The 24,282-nt window shown below is 31.2% G+C and overlaps 1 protein-coding gene across 6 annotated transcripts in view; it reads right to left on the bottom strand.

Moving 5' to 3' along the window:
* LOC134710854 (steroid hormone receptor ERR2-like) overlaps positions 1–24,282 on the bottom strand; it is a 49,348-nt gene that overhangs the window by 5,712 nt on the left and 19,354 nt on the right. For all 6 annotated transcript variants that reach the window (XM_063571259.1, XM_063571260.1, XM_063571261.1 and 3 more), the window contains one exon: positions 15,012–15,128. In XM_063571259.1, the coding sequence (XP_063427329.1) occupies positions 15,012–15,128 (117 nt within the window). The remainder of the gene's footprint in view (positions 1–15,011; positions 15,129–24,282) is intronic.

The raw sequence follows: 24,282 nt of genomic DNA, 5'->3' as shown, positions 1-24,282 counted from the left end.
ATCAAATCCATAAATTTCATTTGAACATGCAACGTCAGTGCAATTTTATGCAACTTCGAAACATACAAATTAGTTTTCTTGACAAGAAAAGACATATAGTTAGGAAGTAAGTTATTAGAAGTGAATGACCTTGTGTTTCATTTTGATTTGTATCAACATAATAAGATCTAATGAAATAGCTGTAATATTCCATTAAACAACCTAGCCCATGGCTCAATTTGTTTTATACAAAATAATACACAGCTGAAAGACGCTGACACAGACAAAAAAATTACCATTAATGTCTACAATATACCTACTTTATTCAATTTCTTTAACATATTGATCAAATTAAAATCTCAAAACCCAGCTTTTTTCTCATGACTTCTTTTATTGAAATAAAGTTTGCGACATTTTAAACTTAAACTGAACTTTCGATAAATCAATAATTTTATTTACCGAACAAATTTATAGCTCCGCCACAACAATGTACCCATCAATACTTTGTTTACATATTTTCCCTAATCATTACCTTTACATTCATTTATAATTCATCTAACAAATTACAAGTGAAGCATCATTTTCTGATTACATTACAAGTGTGCCAAACAATTACCGAGGGAATAACGTATCTCTCATTACCAAGATGTGATTAATTATCTTGGCAATCAATGTTCAATTCTTGCAATGCCTGTGTGATGTTTTCAAATTGTATATTTTTATTATTTCAGATCTTGATTTGTTTGGGATTGATGTAATTATGAAAATGACATACAAACACGACATTTGCATCTGTTTTTATACACTGTAATATGGAACTAATTTTATTTTGGCACCTGATATTTCATTTTTGAAATGTCAGCCATGCCACTTAAGTGCATCGTGCATGCATGCTGACATTTTCAAAAAGTTTACAAGTATTTGATATTATACATGTTAGATGGGTTTTCTTTCTTATATAAACATTGGATAACAGCTCAACATAAACTTAGAACATAAGCTTTGTCCCGAGCAGGCTGGAATTCAAGTAATTTGTATTACATACTTTGCATCCGGTTTTAGACAATGTTAGATGTGTTTCCCAATTTCTATGAACATAAGGGTGACATAAGGATACTACTGCTCAATTTAAACTAAGAACATAAGTTTAGTCTCAGATAAGCTAGATAGAATAATGTATTGCTAGTTAATAACAATTAGATACATTACATAACACGTAGTTAGTTCTATGCACTTCGTTTAGGTACAACTCAAATTAATTAACTTAAGCATCTACACTGTCTCAAATCATCTGAAGATTACTAAATAACATTTGCTATTAGTTATCTGATCCCTAACACATAATGTTTTGTAGATGTCTTATTTGTCTGTTACATTTCAAATTACGGAAGTGTTCTCTTCAGTAATCGATTCTTTGAAACTGACCTCCCGATAGTTCATGATTAAGTAGAAACTAGCGGAATAAATGTTGTTATACATCGCATTGAAGTGAATACTAAGTTTCCCATCTTTTGCCACAAACAAGGAATTTCATTATTCTTCTCACACTTTAGTAGACATCATTTGGAATGGTGGTTAAAAGGCTTCTTTGATTTTACCAGCGGTCAATTATCCTGCTTTGTAAGCTTATAAGTTCTGTTTTACATACAAAGAGTGGGATCCGCTTGCTGTAACTCTATGTAACAACAAGGTCTTATATTTCATAGACAAATAACATTGCCTATTCAATATATTGATTAATCTTAACCTTTTATCTAAATGTTACAAAGCCTTTTACTAAACAACCAAAGACCTTGAATAAATACTTCTTCCAAATATGGATAAAACACAGAAATTCTCAATAGTGCGAACTTTTGTAGAAAATTCTCTTTGAGAGAATCAGTTATAACTGAAACCATGCATGTATTATTTTAATTTTAGTTTCTTGTGTAAAATTTGGAAATTAGTATGGCGTTCATTATCACTGAACTAGTATATATTTGTTTAGGGGCCAGCTGAAGGACGCCTCCGGGTGCGAGAATTTCTCGCTACATTGAAGACCTGTTGGTGACCTTCTGCTGGTTTTTTTTCTATGGTCAGGTTGTTGTCTCTTCGATGCATTACCCATTTCCATTCTCAATTTTATTAACAAATCTTTTGGAATTAGTCAATAATATTTTTTTTTTATCAGTTGAAACTAGGGTAAATCTAAGGTAAAGTCACCTGAGGCAAGATGTTGCATTTTAGAAATACTCATAACTTTTAAAATAGCTTCTTATAAAATCCATACTGAAATGTCAAGTTGCGAGAAAAATGTTTGAAAAAACAACCAGATAAAATTTTGATTGTAAAGTACATAAGAAATTTTAAATTTAATTTAAGTCTTGTTATATAATAGTAAAATGTCTTTCTATTGTAAATTGTGAATTGAATGTATGACTTTCTGTTTCATTAGTTTCTGAGCTCTTTCCATTAGATTTAGATATGCAAAATCTGCTTAGCAAATAAAGAAATCAATGCCTACTTTTTCCCATAATCTATACTGCTGATCTTGACATTTACTTAGAGAACACAAGTATACAAATTTTACAACAATTTGATAATATTCTGCATAATTCAGGGACTTGTGGACAAGGCTTATCTATTGATATGATGATATTTATTACACAGAATTCGTTGTAAACAAACTTGTTTTCATCATCCAGTCATCCATTACAGAGTAAAGAAATACATTGAATATGGATTTTACCACCGTTATTTCCACTTAGGAAATTCAACTTCTCAAACTTACATGCCTATGTGAATAAGTTGGAAAAAAATCATATAATGAGCCACTGTGACAATTTAGTTAAAAAATCATATAAAATTTGATAAAATAATTTAGTAAAACTGACAAAGAATTATAGAAATATTTACAACTTTGAATGAATAGATACAACCATAGATGCCAACCCCTTTTGACACAATCAGTAAGAAACTATCAAATTTTCCGTATTTTTGAAAAGTTTTCAGTAATCGTTCATAAACTTGCATTTACCAATAAAAATTACTGACAAGTGGTTGCAAAATGATGTGCACTAAGATTTGTCGTTCAACATGTTGTCTCTAATATGTATTCCATTCAGTAACTGTTCAGATGTTCTCGACTCATATATTTTCGTTTTGTCAAGGAGAAGTAGAGAAAGGGGGAAGCTACTTCATTAAATGCAAGTTTGCCTCTTCTTAAGTCAGTTAGTTCCCAACAATAGGTTGATAACTCCCGAGAAACCGGAAGCAGTACATTGGCGTTTTCTAAATACCGGACCAAGACGGAAAAGTAATGATAAAAATCCACGTTTTAAGAAATTGAACGCCGATGATCGGGAATCCATAACTATTCGCCTTTGACCGTAATAGCGTAGTTTGTATCGCAAAATCGGAAAAAACTACGGAAAAACCGTAATGGTTGGCATCTATGTACAACAAGTGTAAGTTATAAAAAAAACGTCAACAGTTAAAAATCCTGTGTATATATCCATCTTATTGAAATATTTTCTGGTTTAATTGACAACTAAGGAAGAAATGACACTCGTCATCTTTATCAATTTCACATCAAATAATGGATCTAACCTTTTCAATCTTCTTACTGTGTAGTATAAATAAAATACTAATAATTTGGAAATCAGTGAAGTCATAGAGACCATCAACCTAGCTAAAAGGCCATCAATTACATCTTTTGCTACACCCCTTAGTTTTTATTTCTTAACCATATGCACATCAACCATTTAACCACTCATCACTGAAGAGCAATAATCCCCTTGTATCCATAAGCTTATATATGAAGTGATAAGTACTTTTTTAAGCATATGATGGTAAGGAACAATAATAATTACGTCAGAACAATATACCAGATTCTCATAACCAAAACATCCAAACATTAACCGATACTTAATTTCTATTCACACTGAAGTGAAGTGTACTGAATCACTTTATAAATACTATTTTCAATGCAAACTGTGTAAACATGTAACGAAAAAATATCCAATATAAATTGCTGATAAGTGGATTATAAATAAGCAATGTTCAGGAGCATTCAACTAATTTTGTGTCAGAATCATTCGATTACGTAATACCATTTGAAAACAAGGCCTCTAATTCAATTTTCCATTTTAAACAAGTGTGATGTTGAGGAAGGAAAGTCCGTTATTGAACAATATTGCATTAACTTCAGTTGATGATGAATCTTTTCTAAGTTTGACAAAAGAGCTCGTGATATCTTTTAACAGTTCCAAAATGTCATAAGTGGGAAACATGTGCTCCATAATTTTACTTAATTACAAGAACAAAAAAAAGTCCAATGTAATTCTATGGGAAACGAGTCCAAATTACTGGATTATTTTGTACATTTGTATTAATATTTTCAACACATCAAGAAAACACCGTTTCTTTGTGGTGAGAACATACACAGTTTACATAACATGCTAATGAGCAGTGAGGTAGAAAGGAAAATGTACGTTCTGAACTACCTCCTGACAGGACTTGAATTTGTTAGCATTTAAATAAATGAGCAGTTAATAAAGAATCAGTTTAATTAAAATGTAAAATGTCTGCGTACTGAGGTACAAAAAGTGTTATTGAAATGCTTAAAAAAAGTTAAACCACAGAAGTGCAAAGATGAACCAGTAATTTTTTTTTATAAACATCTAAATTGTGTTTTACAGACTACGTACTGTAACTGAATATATAATAACTAAGTATATGCAAGGTTCTGAGGTTGTAAGAACAAAATTAATCTGACAAATTTGGTACTCTTCTTGGTAGAATGTTGAAAAATGTATTAGACCAGTTTTTTTAAAGCAATGTTTTAAATCATTATAGCGTCTATTTGTGTTTATTTGTACACAACTTTCTAAGGACTACAACACTAAGGAAATATAAATGCAATAAATCAGATATACTACGCATTTATGAAAATAATATCGTAAAAAAAACAAAGTCCCTCATTTGTTATACCTAGTAAAATCTATTGTGTCCTTGGTATTCAAATTTCACATTAATAAATAAGTCATTTGTCAAACAGGTATAACAAATTTGTTTACTGATAAACACAGCGATTATTTCATCGCTTGACCACAAGCAGTGGACAGTTGTGTAAAATATTAATGTCACATTTCTAACATGTGTCCCTAATTTCTATTTATGTCCAAAAGTTGTCATTTATCAAGAGTCAAGGCCATGCTATTGGTCATTTATTCACAAAACAAATATAACAAGTCTAAATGACCTATCATACTGGATAACAACAAGTGTACGTGTGATTTAGATTGTAGACAACATTTAAAGCCACAAATTTTGTCCTGGGTCCATTTTTCATCTATTTAATAGGGTTTGAAGTTAGATTAAAAATATTTATGTCATAAGACTATACTTTTCCTTTTCACTTTTCACTTCAAAATATGTAAAACAAGTGATAATTTGCATGTTTCCTAATCTGTAGATATCTAGAAACCAAAAGTGCTATCAATACTTTCTGAACAGCCAAAATTTAGTTCTAACAAGTCTAAAATTCCATGAAAACCCTTTAGGGGTTCTAAAAAAATTAGGAACTGTACAGAAAAGTTAATTACTTGTATCCTTTCAAAAGAGCTTAAAAGACCAAAGAACCAAGACTTCGAAGACTGTACTTATCTAAGGGTTTTATCTACCCAATGAGGTGATCTTCTTGTTTACAAACTAAGCAGCTGATCACCAGTGTACATATCATGGTGGTCAGGGAGAAGAAAAAGTCAGAACATTATTATGCAATTTTGTTCCAACAAAGTTCAGTAGAAGGTCAAGGCTGGTCAATTTCCTGATAGCAACATATTTACTCAAGCATACTATAAGCTAATTGTACCTTAACTTGGTTTTATGATCCAAGTTTGTATAGAACTGTTCACTCTAAAGTAAGGGAAAAAATACTAAAACTGATTGATTATTACCAAGTTATAAGTTGAATTATGCTGTTTAATTGTTAATATTTTGTGAATTTTTTTTGTCGGTTTGGCTTTTATCTTTATGCTATGTTGCTGTTCCTCCTTTTTCAAATTGTGCCTTATCAAAACCCAACCATTTTTAAAATCATCCATATAAATTTATAAAGTTCATATGCAAGTCAACAGAAATGTGTATAAAAAGATATGTAAAATCAGATTTGATTCATAATCAAACCCACATAAGCTGGTTATTGTGGTTAACACTGACAGAATTCTAGTTGACAATGTTTACGAAATTGATGAAAGTAAAAGCAGTGCGTAAAGGCCTGAGGTGAAAGCCGTCATCAGTTTAAAACACATCAAAATCAAAGTACAGATTTATGACTACCTTAAGAAGCTTTACTTTTCTAACTGTGTAAGAACCAGTATGTACCAGGAAAACAAAGCTAGGAATAATAAATCATTTGTATTTTACCTGAAGCAAACAGCTGATGAATAATGCTTGATATCATAAGTACATATCTCACCACAAATGTGCTTATGTGGTTTAGGTGTGAAGAGAGGTCACCGATCATTTATGGTAAGATTGCCTGCTGGACATATTGAGAGAACAAAACTCTATTTGTTTTAAGAGCAAAAGATCATTGTTGTTTTCTTCACCTACCAAAGTCAGCTTTAAGCCACAAAGAACTCAAATAAAGTTTCTCTTACTGCTTTGTTTATAATGGATGATGGAAATAAATGAAACAATCACTATTTAAGATATTATTCTGAAGTCTCTACACAAGAGTTCAAATGAAGTGGATATAAGCAATAATAGGCCACTTAACAGTCCTTCAACAATGAGAAAAACCCATACAGTACAAGTACAGTTGGCTATAAGATACCTTAACATGAAAAATGTGAAACTATTCAAACCAGAAAACTAAGAGCCTAATTTATACCAAACAATTTACAAAAAGCAAATATGACAGACATTAACCAACTACTAGTCAAGATTACTGTGACATCCAACGGCTGTGTTGCCAGACAAGCTGGGCTGGCAACACAGCCGTTGGACGTCAGAGTAATCTCGGACTAACCAACTACAGGCTCCTGAATTGGGATAGGCCCATAAAGAATGAGATGGGGTTCAGTGATATTGTTGGCTTTTTTCAAAACTACCTCTTCCATTTTTTTGGGGAAAATATGCGTCATTTTCTTCAAATTGGGAAATTTAAAATAAACCATGAATTTGACTGTATCTTCAATTTACAGACCCATTTTCAAGAGTCAAACCCTGCTTTAAAATAAAACCCCATTTTGTCAGTGATGATACATAAATAGACCCTCAAATGTGCACATATAGTCATTTTAGGCCAGAAAATTGTTTAAATGAGTGTTTTTCAGTTTGTATTCATGCACAATTACTACTGAGACTGCACTGTTTGGGAAAAAAGTTGTCTTTTTGGGAATAATTTTAAGCCATTTTTTTTCTTCAAATTGGGATTCTTCTCCAGGGGAAAAAGCCTTTATTCTCCACTAATTCAAGGCAAACAATATCACTGGGGTTAACATGTTTGTAAGAGTCAAACCTCTCCCTAACCTGGGACAGTGTTGTAAACACACAACATAAGAACAAACAAAAAGTTAATGGCATAAACTCAAACATGAACCCCATCAGTAATTTCTAGTAGTTTTGCACTTTTAATTTCTTCTGCTGACAAGGCTTATTTTTCTCTCTCTTAGAATAATGAAATAACTATATATGTGAATATCCCTTCAAGGCTTTTTATCACTTATGTCCAAATACAGCAATATACAACTTTTTGATTGATCAAATAGCCCTTAGATACAAGATATTACATATATTTAGACCTCGGTTTCTATTTATAAATTGACATAGTTTTTTTAAGTGTACGAAAACCTATATGACTGATATTGCATGCATGTCACTGACATTAGACGTGATTCAGTTATTATGTAAACCGCAGGTAGTAGTTCAGCAAGATCAACTAGAGAGAGGACCTTCTACAGGAAAAACAGCCTAATAGTAACGTTATCTCGCATCATTTTTAAATCTTTCAAAAATTGTTATCATCTATCTGGTTTCTAAAAAATGTAGTTTTTATAGCTCTACTATACTATATTTAGTAACCATTAAAATATCAGCGCTCATTATATCTCTTAGGAAATCACAGAAAATTGTAGTAAGAAAGATCCTCACCAAGTCCGACAACACAAAATGGTAAATTTTCAAGGATTTCATATTTCCAGATTTTTAAGGCCAACCAACTCTTTTCACATTTAGCTTGTTCCAGATCACTAGATCTGCTTTAGTATTAAATTCATGCAAGTGAAGTTTTTTACCCTTTTCAATATTAAATGAGCAAAATGAACCCTTAAAATACCAGCGTTTGGTGAATCCTTTCCAAGAATTTGACATGCAGAACTATTTAAGCTTTAGGTCTAAAGAATTGGACCAATACTTCTAACAATAAGATATATATTAAGCATATATCCAGATTAACAGTGGGACTCTCATTTAAAGTTAAAATCCCCTATGATTAAATTATACATAGACACATTGGATTTGACAGCACTACTATGCAGACTATGTCCTTTGCAAGGCTGCAACTGTATTTGTTGACAGCAAACCAACACTAAGCTTCAACAAAAATAGACATCATGAGGTAATTATATAGTTTCCTTATAGAGTAAAGTAAGCTCTACATTGCCAACTGTGGACAAATGTCAACAACAGACACAAGCAAAGAATGAACAGAAACACAAAATCTCTATACTTGCTTACTTAGATAAAATAAATCAAGTAGGTGACAACCAGCCATAAAACTTGACCCAACATGGACACATAAAAAAAGTGGGGGCATAATAGTTTTATATGAGTATTCTATCAGTGAAAAAAAAGTATTCTGGATTATTTGTTTAGGAACATTTCACAGTTTACCTGATAGACAAAATCTTTTTGATATCTCAAATGCCTTAAAGATCCTTATTTTGCCTAATTTCTTGAAAACTTCAAAGAGAAAATAACATAAAAAAAAATATTGGTGCACTGCTCTAAGTTAGATAGGGTTAAACATCTTCTACGGTTGAAGGTTAAAAAACTCATTACAACCGAATTAGGCCATTAATTCACACTGTTGGCCAAACAGATAATTGTTTGATAGATAGCTTTTTGGTCAAAGATGAAACTATTTTTTAAAAGTCATGACATAAACCTAATTTATATATAGTAATTTACACAATACACCAATTTATAAAAACAAAACTTTGCTCTAGGGTTGATATAGTTCGCATACTAATTATTAACCCTGACACCAACATTTCGCAATACTTGACCGCTAAGCAGGTCAAACAAGACGACGTCATATACACCCATATTTAAATAATAATTTGCTTAACAAAATGAGATTATAAAATGTACCAAAGTTTGTCAACAAGAAAATTTAAATAAATTCTGTCTGTTATCAGAAGGAAGTTTACTCTGTTCAAATAGCTTAATTTTCAAATCCTTATAAATAAGCCTGTTTTAAGTAAAAGTGTGTGAAAATGATAAGCCTAACTTTCAATTACTGTAAAGTTGTTTAATTATCACCGTACCTATATGAAAACATATTAAACTGCATTTTGAAGTACAATATTTAATATACTACCAACTGCCAGGCCTAAAGAGAAGCAACCAAAAAAAAATTTAAACCAGAAATATGTTTGTGAAGAAATTCATTAGGAAATAGGGAGAAAATCAGAATTTGTCAATACATTCAATCCTTGACCTGGCAAACAAAACTTTAAATTTCGTAATTTCAAAGTTCAACTGTTCTTAAAAGATATATTTCAAAGGCTTACTGAGGACATGGTTTGTTATCACTTTGTGACGGTGTGCTTATTAACCACCTTATACATCCTGGATAACCAAGCAGGGTATATGGACAATTATTTTTCAAAGCATCTTTTTTCTTCTACACCAAAAAGTGATATAAAATATGAATGCTACGTTTTCTTTAAATCATTTTCTAAAAAGGATCAATTCACAGAAATCACTTGTCTATAAAAGCTTTTTTTAAAGTCATATTTGAAAACTGATCGAAGCCCACCAATCACTTGGCAATAAAAGCTTCATGAACAGAGAACCGCTCACCAGCAGTGATTTCCAAGGGTCTTAAATAAAACATGAAGAATGTCTATATATTGATATTTATATGTACAGAAACCGAAAAAAAAGCCGATATACCAACTAAAAGCTAATTTGATTGGAATTTTCTCACAGACTAACTGCAAAGTTTCCCACAACTTCGATTATAGAAAATCGAATCTGCCAAGGCCATATTCCTTACAAAAAGCTTTTCAACGTACTGAATGGCGAGGGAATAAATAATGCACAAGAAACATCCTACCCATTTCTATACTGTGTGAAACTAACATGAAAAAAAAATAGGATTTAATTTTTAGCAAGTTAATATTATTTTTCCATTAATTTTCACATCTTCATTTAATAAAACATTTACAATCAACTGACAATTCAATTTGGCACTTATATATCTTCATGCTTGGCGAAAATGACATCCCAATCAGACAGCATGTAAAGTTAATCATTGATACCAATGTTTTTCAATGATATAAATCTTCTTAAAATGTAATTTCATGACATATTATCTATTTTATGACTTAAAATGATAATAATCATTAGAAATATATTACTTTTACATTTCAATTAGTTCTCAATAGCCTTGAAATGTTCAGCAGGTCTATAAAAACTGTTGAAAAGTGATGCCATTTCATTTTGTGTCAGCCCAACTCAAACTCCATTTTGTGGGTCCTGTTTCACACACAAAGTTCCCAAGAAATGATGGAAACCTACAGATTGCTTAGACTTTGTGCTATGACCTAACTTATAAAAAGCATTATCCTTGATCAGTAATGTTTGTACAAACTTTCAACTGAATTTTTGTTTTCTTTCTTTTATTTTAAAATATTCAGTCACTTATGTCAAGAACAATATTTGAAATTGAAAAGCTAAAACAATAAATGCACTTACAAACGATTTTTTTTTCAATTATCTTGATATTATTCATCTTTTTTCATCAGCATAAAAAATAAAGGTATGTAATGAAAACATTTTTGTCCTAGAACCTTGAAAATTACTAATAAAATGGATAATTGCTTCTGAAGTTGGCAGAACGTTCATCTCATCATCTTGTAAGACATTTGTACTGTTTATTATGCAGAACAACTAACACAGTAATAGTTAATAGTTTGATACTAATTGTGCTTACATGGTTTATGATAAGTATCTTCACACCTTGCCCTACAAATTAGTACCAATGTACCAACATTATAAACAACCATAACCTCGACAGCTGTCTTGTAAATCAATGTTTTCTCTGGGTCAAAGATTACTTTACTGGGTAAATATAAATTGTAACATTGATTTCACCTGATTTGTTAAAAATTTAAAAAGCCAAGTAATCCTAGAGATTCTTTTCATGAAAAGACAGTTGATTTTGTTCTTTCAAGTAATCTTGTATGCCAATGCTATTGCTATACAAAACTCAAGTATTGACTCTCAAATTGCAATTTTTAAAAAGAACATTTTAACACTTGAAAGGACACATCCACATATTTTTTTAGATGACTGATTATGAAGATGTTTTATCACTTTAACTCATATGCACTTAATAGGAAAAGGCTGTTATGGAAAATTTACATGGTTAATTAAGTTTTTAAACAAATATGTGGTCTGAGACCACAATTATTTCGTAGTGCATTTCTTTTAGAACATAAATGAAAATAAAAAAAATCCCACCTGCGCTTTCTCAAAGAAATGTTTACAGTGTGTTGTACTACCTTTGGGACAAATTATAACAAAATTATAGAAAACTTCATCGGCTCTAACTCAAAATATGGACAATTTTATGTTAAGGGCGTCTTGAAATCTTTTGACAGCTTCTGAAGTGCTAATTTTCAACCTTTTTCAGCTTGACCAAATCACTACTTTCCTTTAAAATTCTGGACCCAAATTTTTTTAACAGTGTAATTTCACCCCCCTACTTGCAATTTGAGGCATTAAACATGGAGAAATAAATTTGGAAGGGGTATAAAAATTAATGGCAAGTAACCCACTGTCAACACTAGGGACTATATTCGTGAACAACGAAATTCAAGGGAAGACAATTGTGGTCTCGGACCATATATAAAACTTGAAAAATGTAAATCTTAATGGGTTTTATTTTTGTTTGCTTGTTATTAAAGAAATTAATAGTGCCTTCTTTTACAGAACTGACATGTTGTACAAAGCATAGAGATCTACGTGTTCAGATAATTCATAATTACAGGCTAAATGTGATGATTTCAGTCCTACTTCCTTCTACCAACATGAGACCTTGATAATAATACCATGGCAAGAATGAAGAAAGCTTGTTCACTACAAGTTCTTTGACTGTAGCTGCAATGTGACATTAAGTCTTAAAATTTCATACCAACGAGAACAATGCCTACAAGGTCTGCCAAAAAATTTTGTTTTGTTTACCTCGAAAAACAATTCCCCTAGTCTTAGGAAATTAACACCCCATTACTTATATAGATTTTGCCCTTGAAATGATGGAACAGTTGTCAGATAAAAGCATAAACTTCTATTGTAATTGGTGAAGTTCCAATCTCATCAGGCGAAAGAGGAAGGAATCGCAGCACCTGCTTTAGCTTGTTCTTTCACAGGAAGAGTTGGCCCTTAATTAATCGTAGCATTTGTGAAGTGTTATAAGTAATAAATAAATCGTTCAAGATATAAATAAAGATACAACAATTAAATAGATAAAAGGCACAAGCAAAACATTATCTGTAAAACTGTCAGGAGTTAACATTGTATATCACTTTTAATTAATTACTGTCATTTCCATGGAATACTAATGGATTTCCATGGAATACTAATGGATTCCTATGGAATACAAATCAAAGATGACTCTCTACTGTTTTCTTTTCTTTTTTTTCTTTTATTTACATGTATAATTACTTCCTTATCAAACTGACAGATCAAGTTTACCTTATGTTTTTTTCCTCTGAAGTAGTAGGAGGTTGCTTTCATTGTTACTAAAGTACTTTTCTCACTTCATGCCAATTTTTCATGTTTTGTGGTTAATCTTTTGTTAGAGTAGGAAAATGGCAAATTAATTTCCAAGGGCAAATATAAGTTGACACAAGTCTAGATTTCTAATTTAAAAATCGGAAACTTATTAAAACTAAGATATTTATAGGATTCAGCTCGATTAAAACCCAAAAATATCTATGCTTTTTTAATTGTTATCAAAGAGATATCTTACATCTTATATAACTGCAGAGAAAAGCCATCTAAGAAAACTTTCACAAACAATTACTCAATCAATTATGATAATTTCTTTTTTCTCAACATATGATAGAACTTTTATCGATAATAGCAGGAGCTTAGCATTATTAACAAGCATTCCTTCATGTCAGGGTTCTCTTGGTACTACTGCATCCAAATTAGTTTAGCATATTTATGTAACACGAGACGAACAACCTTGACTTAAGATGGGCCAAGTTCATTATCCCTTGTAGCATCAAAATAAAAAACAATTTTTTTTTTTAATTACTGGTACTAAAATTTCAATCAACCCAAATACAGCATATATTTAAGGCTTCCTGCTGACAAAGTAACAAAGGTTAACAAAAGGTTTGATTCTATGCCAAGCGGATTACTCACGCCAATTCTAATATTTGAATGATCCGAATTTAAAATCGGTATTTCAAAAGCCATCAATACAACCATCAAGCTTGTTCGATCATACGAACAGGAAAATTAATGTCCATCTAAATTGTTTACCTCCTGCAGTATAAATAGTAAACAAAGGTGATGAATGTATACTTTTTGCTTTAATCAACATTGGTGAGATGTATGAATGGGATAAATAACCATGCCAAAATATCTATCAATCCAGCAACCTTGAGACAGACCATACTGCCAAAAAATCTGAACCGAATTTTAATCTTGTCATTTCAATAAACTTTTCTCCAACAAACACTTCATAAAATTATTTATGCCAATAAAATTTCAATACACTTTCTATCATTTAAGGCTTTGGTGGCAATATTACCTATAAAGTCAATGTTAATGTGTTCACACTTCATGATTTGCTTAATAAACCAGATTAGGTAACCAGTTTATATTTGTTTTCCTTTTCATGGAGTTTGTAAATATATTCTCAAGGATGAAGTTTAATTACTTGTTTTTTGTCCTTTAGATGTGTGCAGTAAACATAAAGTGATATAAGAAAAAAAGTATGTCCAGGTCACTTGAACTCTGGTAGATAGTTTGCAATTATAACAAATCTCCTTATTTTTTAATTTACCAATATTTAGGACCATGTTTTTGGAAGAATATAAAATCATTATTTCAACCTTTCCTCAACTTGTTAACCTTTTTTGTAAGCAATAAATAAAATCACCATATTAACCTTTTTGTAAGAAAATTAATTATTGCCTATTTCTGTTCGTTACCAATTTGAAAGAAATGTATGTTTAAGCATAATTTATATATATATTTCAATGAATATTAAATGAAATGTAGTACTTTATCTTTGATTAAAGCTTTTGTGTAAATGGGTCAAACTAAGTTGAAATATTTGATCCAGATTTCATGACACCAAGTACATTTACACCTCTGCCAATATTTCTACCCAGACAGTTTTTTATACCCTTTTAGAAGTTTACTCTATTCTTCTTTTTTTTGAGGAATACACTATTTTTAGTGGCTGTGGTTTTAATATGAACAAGGAAGAGAGAAGGAAAATGCCAACAAGACAGTAACCTATCAAATGCACATGAAAGCCAGTGCCACAACACAATAGAAACAACCAGGATGAAAACAATTGATGCAAACTGGTTTTCATCTTTTTAATAATTCTACTCACTGGTATCAAAACATCCATCAATTGCATATAAATAGTCGTGTGATTTTATTTATAATCCTATGTGATCTATTTCAGTTCTGGGACTAGTTTTGGGTATTCAGTCATATGGCAACAACTGTATTTGGTCCCATTGGGAAATTCAACCAATATTATCAACCTTTCTGACTGAACCTACCTTCACGTAACATGCCTACTCTCAGACATTTCTGGAACCGACATGCTTGACAGGCTTTTCTTCTTCTTTTGGTAATTTCACAATCCCAGTTTGCCGGGCAAGAGTATTCTATATTTCCTGCAAGAAAAAATAATTCATGACTAATTCTGCATAAAAAAAATTAGAACCAACACATATACATAACTTAAAGCTACAATCAGAAAATGCTCTTTTCAAACACTGCAAAGAGTTAGACACCAGCAATCTGTAATTAAAGGAAAATATAATTGATGCATATGATTTTGAGGCATTGGTACATCAAACAAACTAAAGCTTAAAGTTCAAAGAGAATCTGACCTTATAGTTCTGATCATAAAACCAAAACTCTATTCATTTGAAGACTTATGTGTAACAAAGTAACAATGATGAAAGATGTTGATTGAAAATCCAGAACAAAACATGGTCATCATCAGAAATACAACATTAGAAATCCAACACTGACTGGTACAGGTCATTCTTACATTTACTGCAAGAGGAATAATCATAATCCATTGCAGAGTTTGGTTATCCAGAAAACTTTAAGTATAACCACATTAAATATAATACCTATTACAAGTTATACTATTTGACATGTATGGTGTTTTTGATATTTGGCTTTCAGTCTTTGAGCATTTGGCTTATGCAGATTTGTAGTGGTGTACAATATATGTTTTGGTAATTTCTGGTGTTTTTTTTTCATATATATATATATATACACATATATAAACTCAAGTATTACGGAAATCTTCAGATGGGAAAAAAACTCCATTCCCTTACTCAGTTACTGATCACATGATTCAGCATATACAGTTTACAACAGAATATTAGAGAAAATCAACATTTGCATTGTCCATGATCAATGCATAACAGCTTTTTTTCATATGATTACCAGCAGTTCAACAACTTGTTCCTTGTGAAAGAATATGCATATATATCTATTATAAAGGCTCGATTTAGATCATTAATAACTTACTTAAGACAGTAAACTAATTAACTCAGACAGGTAATGGAGTGAGTAAACACTAGGACACTTACAACAAAATATCCAAAGACAGTAAACTAATTAACCAAGACAGGTAATGGAGTCAATAAACACTAGGACACTTACAACAAAATATCCAAGATATTCAGCATTCTAAACAGGGCATTGCATCATTGATAGCAATGAAAGTTACAGAAATCTGGTATTAAAATCCTCATTAATTTGTGTGAAAAGGGTGAATATGTTGGGACGTAATACATGAAACAGTGTCCTTGATAAAAAATATTCATTTCTGTTGTAAATTCACATTTATACCATTTTACACATGAACTACTAAACAAAAACACCTATCACAAGGGATATATAAAAGACCACTAGAAAAGAATGTAAAAATAGACTGGCAAGGTCTAACCTCTCCTAAAGGTAGAGCCCAATTGGCAAGATAAAATTCTTAAAATTGAACAGGCTGCAAAATATTTTGCCAGTTAAGTTTGTACAATGATAATTTTTTTCTGAAAGCCAGCTTGGTTGTTGTTTCTCACAATTGAATTTCCCAATGTGTACTTCTAACCGAATTGCCAAGGCTACGAGACAGCTATTTTGATAGAGGTAAACAAAAGAAAATTAATAAAATCTACCGGTACCCACTTATCAACAACATCCATGTCTCATGTAGAGCACTCGTGATTTCCAGGCAGTTCTTTGGCAGGAGATAGGAGAATTGGGTGTTTTTAGTGGCTTGACATTTAGATTAAAGTGCAAGGCACTGATCTCAAATTCCACCAAGAATAATACAAGTACAACACAAAGTATAAATGTTTACCCATTATCAAAACCATTTAGTGTGACAGTACTTAATTATTTTAGTTTAGATCAAAATTAATCTAAAATATTTCTTCTGGGATACTGATAACTGGAGCAATCGATAATAACACTTAACAGCATTTCAAGTTGTTCTTCGGTAAACAGTTATGAAAGCTTGTTCTATATAATTAAGCTTGGTAAATCATTAATTCGGTTATAATCACAGGCAGTCTAAATTAAATACACACATTTTAAAACAATGAGCAAAATTTCATTTGGCATAGCAAGTTGCAAAAGTGGACCAAAGAATTTCAACATTATTTTTTGTTTATACATGTATCATATATGAAGATCAGTGTTAATAAACCTTCTAAAATAATAACATTCCAAAAAACAATAGCTTGGCATGGCAAGTTGCAAAACTGGACCAAAGAATTTGGACTTGAATTATTGTTTATATCATATATGTATATGAGTCTCTGTTATCTTCTAAATAATAACTCTTCAAAAAACAATAGTTTCTTCAAAGTCATGTCTTAGCTTTTCAAGAACTACTTACTTAGTTTCTGAATTGGGACAGAAAAACTGGAACAAAATGATTTTTACAACATTGTAAATCAGTGTCATCTTCGTAAATATTAAATTATAAAACTTCAGATAATTCAAAGGTCAGAACAAGTCCTGAGAACAATTGGTAGTATATATAGGATTCTTTTTTATTATCTCATATATAAATGCCATATATCTAAGTATGAATGCAAATATTTAGAAATATCTTATCCAACTTTACAAAAACGAAAACAGTCCAAAGTGATGATCTAGAAACCAATTTTACAGGGAAAGGGAAAGGGTAGGTTAGGGACCCCGTTCTAGCAAAAAATCAAGGTCTTTTCTAAATTTTTTCTGTCTACTTTCTGTGAACCCTCTATTTTGAAAATCCTGAATCAACAACAAGGCTATTTTTAAAAGTATTCGTCAAAATATTTTGTTTTAATCCAAATGAAATCAAGTAATGTCAACTTTACACTTGCTAAATCATTTCCTGATATAAAATATTTCAAATACATATTTTTTTCACAGAAAATTTTCATATAAATAAATTATGCATGTGAGCACATGCTGCAAAACACACGACGTACAATTAAATTAAATGAGAACAAAACGTCTGAGATTAAGTTATTTCGTTACATATCATTTAATTCCGTTATACAATCTGTTTAAGCATGTTACTTAGCCGTTTAAAGGTAGAATTAAAAGGATCACAGTTAAATTTATTATCGTTTCAATTTGATCAAATTTGTATTGTATCACAATTCTGCCTTATTAGACAAATACACCAGGAGGTAAACCTGCCGAAACAAGACACCATTAAAAAATAGAACAATCTATCACAATTAATAGGTCCTTCACCATATTGAACTGAAATATAGGCCAACAGTAGCAATTAAATGATTAAAGATATAGATAATAATAATGTATCAATACTACAAAAATGTGAAAACTGTTAAATTTAAAACTGCACAGACAGCCATTAAATTTAGGACATGATAATCATTCAATGATCTGAATTGTAACAAAAAGATCAAATTAACTGCTAGTTTAACTTTTAAGAATGTATACAAATTAGTCATCTTCATGAATTGATTGAAACAAAGAGGTGCTGATCTTCTAGAACTATACCTTAAAAGTTGACACTGATAACATATACATGTCATATAATATTACTAACAACCAAGTCTTATATGGGCATAATCACATTTCAAGTAAAAAGTTCATATGAACTTATCAAACATGAACTTGTCTCATGGTATTACTCATAGGTTTGAAAACAAAACATAATCTAGATTTAATTGCTTGCTTTAAATGTCCAGTGTCAAATGTTTCATTAAAATTGAGAATTGAAATGAGGAATGTGTCAAAGAGACAACCCAACCAAAGACCAAAGCCACAGGCTACCAATTGGTCTTCATCACAGCAAGAATATCCCACATCTGGAGGTGGGCTTCATCTGGTCCTTAGACAAAAATGTGTTCTAGTTCACAGTGAAAATTTGCAAGTTTTGCCTACCAGAAAGAAAAATGGACGGCATCTGAAAATAAGGGTTTGCTGGATAGGGACAACAAATTATCCTTGTAACAGACTGCCTCATATGAAAAATAATGACTCTGCCCCACTGCAAGCAGATGCAATTGCTTCTTCATATATCCCTGACAGTCAAATTAAAGACCCTCAAAATGGATTTTACTCTCTAGATGGAAGTCAAGGTGAACATATGTATTATACCAAGATAACCCTTTGGGTACTGGTATTATACATCATTACGTCAAAATGAAAAAGAGTTTCTGAATTTTAAACAAACTTGTGCTTCTTTTTTTCCAGATATTTCAACTTTTGCCAAGGGAATTGATAATATCATAACTCTACAACTCAAATCAATACAGAAATTCCAATAGCTGGAGATACAGCAAGGAAATCACAATATTGAAAAACAGCAAATTACCAGCGATATTGATGAAGCTTCTAATGTAATACCTGGAGCTATCTATCTATACAAATTATCTGATTAAATACCATTTCATTGAAGGCCATTACTGGCAGCTAACAAATTATAGATCTAACTTGGCTGCTGGAACATATCAAACTTTGATTGTTCTGGTATAAATACTCGCACTTCATAATAGGTCAATAATATCTTCAAAACAGAAGCATTTGTGTAGGCAGAACTTTCAAGGCTGGAATTTTGTATAATTTGCAGTAAAACCCCAAGTACTCCCAGCCTAAAAACAACTCTTATTTATTTCTTGATAAAAGTTAAACACAAGTGGCTAAATTTGCAGCAGCAATTTCAACTTTTTTCATTAATTTACATGATGCTTATGCCTGTTCCGGTGCACATATATTTAAAATAAAGTTTATCTAAACTCTATGGAAGCTTTTCTAAGCATGCTAGAGTACAATATGGTGTAAATTATGGTGTACTCTGCCGTGCTTTAGTTTTACCATCATTAGATTGGCCATACAAAGTCAAACATGTGGCACTGAATACAAATATTATTTTTTTTAATTATATGCAATTGATGCAATTATTTAATTTTCATATGATAAGCTTTTCTGTAGTACATGTAGCTATTAAATCATTTTTGACCAGTAGATGTTGGTTTGGGTGCAGGTCAAGAAATTTACTTTGCCCCTCATGGTGTTACTTCCTTTAAGCAAAAGCCAACCAAGCAAATTGTCATGTGTCATGGTGTACTCTGCTATAATCCAGTATGCTTAAACAAACATATGACATTTAACAGACTTTAATTTGTAATCAAGTCAATGACTTAGCTCTGAACTTGATGAATAAATGAGTTAATACAGGATAGCTAGTAGTGTTAAGTTACGGCCCTTTCTATCTTTTTTCATACTTCTGGATTCAGTCAAAACTTCTGCTAACATGTTTTAGTTGTTTTTAGCGCATTTCTTGTGCTAAAAGTGGTCTTCATTCTCCCAAAGTTCCAGACATTTTGCAATTTTAAAGTTCTAACCCTAAAAGAACATGATCAAACATGCCTTACTAAAAAACACGGACAGCTTTTGTTTTTCTATTTCAAGGGCACATGTATTTAATAAGCAGATTTCTCTTACTTACAAGATTAATTTTCACACTGGAGTAAACAATTTACCATAATTCTTCAAATTATACATGTTAATCTCCTTAATTCTAATCTTTTGATAGACTATTTGTCATGTGGCTTTCACAAGTATAAAATAAAACCTTTCTATATAATCTAACTGCTGACAACACATGAACTGATAAATAATTTAAAGAATTTAAATGTTAAGCCACTGATTATGAGAAAAAAAAACTCATACCATACCCTCTTATTTTTAAAATCAGACAAGGCTCTTGTTTCAAAACGGTATTAACAGTTCATAAAAGACTTGCAAATTTGGTCTAATACAATGATTTTTTAAAGTATTTATTAACAAGGAACCATGGCATGATTGCCGTCTGATAACGATAGAGCTATCACCCAAAAGGACAAAGATTTGAAAAAAGACAGCCCAATGTATGCATACTGTCAAGTCAGCTCATCAGTACAAGGATGACAAAGGGAAGAGACCCCCCCCCCTTTTTTTTTATGGGGGTCAGGAATGCACTTTCCCTAACAAATACTTTGTATATTATTGGAATGTATATGGTTTACCAATTATTACAGCTTATTTTTCCTAAGACAAAGGTTGAACAACAAATTATTAGCAGAAGGCAGTAAAAATAAGCAATTTACTTGTCATCGCTTTTCATCAACTCCATTTACCTTCAAGCTGAGGGCAATGAAAACAAACAATAATAACTGTTCAAAACATAAGGTTTATCAACCCTTCTGTTGCCATTAACATAAGAACTGAAAGTATGAATGCCAAATAGCTATTTATAGGTCCCTAATATCTGTCTGCCAAACTCATTACAGTTACCTCCTAGATAATGTGTGTAGGTGTATCAAAATAATGTCAAAATATTAAGTCGATTAACAAACTATTTGGTGGTTATTACCGATAATTACAAAAGCCACACAATATTGTAAGTCCTTTAATTACAGGAACTGAGGTGAACATTCCCAGGAATAAAGAATGGCAGAATGTGATGTAACGAGGATATATAAAAGATAATACTGATCTCTATAAGAATAAACACAAATAAAAACTGTCATCCTAACACCTTTCATCTGGCAGCTAGCTTCAATATATCATATGTTATATACTGGAAAATCTCATGATAAATTAATCCCTTACTTGATTTAATGTATCAATCAACATGAAGAGATTTTTTTTGTCTTTCCTCGTACTTCAAAAGTAGGAAGCATTTCATCATTAATCGGCCATCTATATCAATCCAAAGCAAACACAACCCTACTGAAACTACTCATTGTTTCCTCTTCAAAAGAACCAAGTCCATATCATCAAGACCTCTTTTCTGTTTTGAATTTAATTTCAGGTAATAATTACATGAATTAAAATTTAGCTAATATTTTGAATTTGTAATTTTTTATTCTTTTTATTTTGCAAATGTTGTTGACATTAAGGTTATAAAATAGACAAACTTTTACTGTCATGAAAATATGATGGATACAGGAGATGTTATAATGAGACAACTATCAACCTAGGAGAGAGGATGTAAATGTTAAGTCAGTGATGCATAAAATATAGGTCACAAAAACTACTGCAGGATCAGAAGATCTTCATGAAAATTCGGCTTATGTGTTGTACCTAATTTTAAAGCTTGTATGCATACATGTACAATGCAAATTTAAGTTCATAGTAGTTCTACCTTAAATTTATAAATCTAAACCGTATCAAAGCAAATTAAAACAGGTCTATTCTTAAATCGGTTTTTTCATTGAATATTTAATCAAATGCAAACAAACGCTAGGTGGAAACAAGTTCAATGTATTTACTGAAAGTGAGACACAATAATGTGAGAAATTTCAGAGTTGATAAAGTAATACATGTACCTAGTAAACTATAGTCATTTACAAATCTATTTGCCAATGTACCGAGGTATATTGATAATCTATATGTAATCAATGATAGTAGTTGTAAAGAAGTTAGTGGGTCAACCCTAGAAAGTCAAGTTTATATAATATCTATATCAATGAATACCTTCACTATTGGTGGTATACATGATATTGGTGTATTTTTGGACCAAAGTACAATGAGTAAGTCTGAGGGGTTTATCGCATGTCAAGGTAGCTTGATGAAGGGGGGTACAATAAATCTTTAAATTCAGGTTGGTAGGTATGTTTTATTGGCAAGATATACATGTATAGTCAAAGATTCAACTTTTTTTTTAGGACAAAACTTTTTTTCCCTTTTAAATGGAAAGAACTCCATGTTGAATACATAGCTTTTGCAAAAACTTTGTAATACAAGTTAAAATGAAAAAGGGGACTTTCTACTTGAAACACAGAAGCTCAGTATTACAAAAGCATTTTTATTCACATCAATTCCTTTGATCCCTAACACCAAGATAATCTCCCCCCTTTAACTGTTGAAATTTCAGGCTAAAACAACCCACAATTCAAACTGACCCACAATTTAAACCAACTGATAGTATTTGACGTAAAATCATCCCATATTGATACATAATTATATTTATTTTCTCAATACATTGTATTATCATGATTATAGAACATTCCTTTATCGAAAATAAAAGGTTATTTAAAACTTTACCAAACAAACATAACCTTATATAGACGGTTTCAATTGTCAGTTCAGTTTTTTATTTACATTTGGGCTCAACATTACAAGTAGAAAACATAACATTACAAATAAAACTGTTATATTATTGTGTGAGAACTAGAAATGGATTATTAAACCCCTGACATTCTTTTTGATTACTGATACAATAGATCTATGAAGATTCAATGACCATGGGTGATATAATATTCTACTTAACGTTACCTCACAACACAAAGACAGACATGTTATGCCAATCATTTTTAACCTGATCAGGACGGCATGAGAATGTACTATAATCTTTTACGAATTGAATACAATTAAATAATTATTATATTTTATTAATTAGACATGTTGAATCATCTGTCATGTTGCAAGGTAATCAATTCTTATTGGCAGAAATAAATTCATTCTTGATTAATTCGTTCCTGCACACTAGATACCATGTGTTCCTGCCATCTATATACAGGTCCTTAACAGATAGAATCCGTCTTACTGTCCATACAGGGTGTTTTAATATTTTTGACATGCAAACAAACCACTCACCACTAATAACTTCAATTATTAGTTATAATGGCCTTTTATAGTTCATAATATTTTACTACTTTCAGCACTCTATAGAATATTTATGCTCCACTATTTGCTGTCTGGATTTTCCAGAGTCCTCAAGTAGGGAAGAGGATCTGGGGTTTAGACACCATTGATTTTAGCGGAATCTTTTCATCACCTAAAGATTAACAAATTTAAGGATGTAAACACCCTGCACTAGGATAAACTCCATAGTACCAACCCTATTAATAATAGTTTGATCAGCACTGGGATATAATATTAGGACCAACCCTAATTATTATTAATAATGGTTTGATCAGTACTGGGGTATATCAATTTCAAACAAAATCTAATATAAATTTACATAATCAATTTCACGAGAGAAAAATAAAATTTCATTTCCTGATCAATAAAAGTTGAAAAAGTACAGATCACATATCCTGCTACATGTAGTACCTCATGCACATGACTGAACAGGAAAGACAGTGTGGGTGAACTCTTCTTCTTAAAAATGACTATAATTGTCAGTGAACTATACTGAGATTTAGTGCCTCAAATATAGAAATAAGAATGAGGGATCAATGAGTTTTTTTTCTAATGATGTAACTGAACCAACGTCACATCATAGAACAGACGTCATACATCAGCCTCTACAACATGTGTTTTCTGGCATTCCTGCTGTACAGTTGTGATATA

This window comes from Mytilus trossulus, chromosome 3, assembly GCF_036588685.1.
Source record: "Mytilus trossulus isolate FHL-02 chromosome 3, PNRI_Mtr1.1.1.hap1, whole genome shotgun sequence".
In the NCBI taxonomy this organism is placed as follows: domain Eukaryota; kingdom Metazoa; phylum Mollusca; class Bivalvia; order Mytilida; family Mytilidae; genus Mytilus; species Mytilus trossulus.
This window is presented reverse-complemented; position numbering and strand designations above follow the sequence as displayed.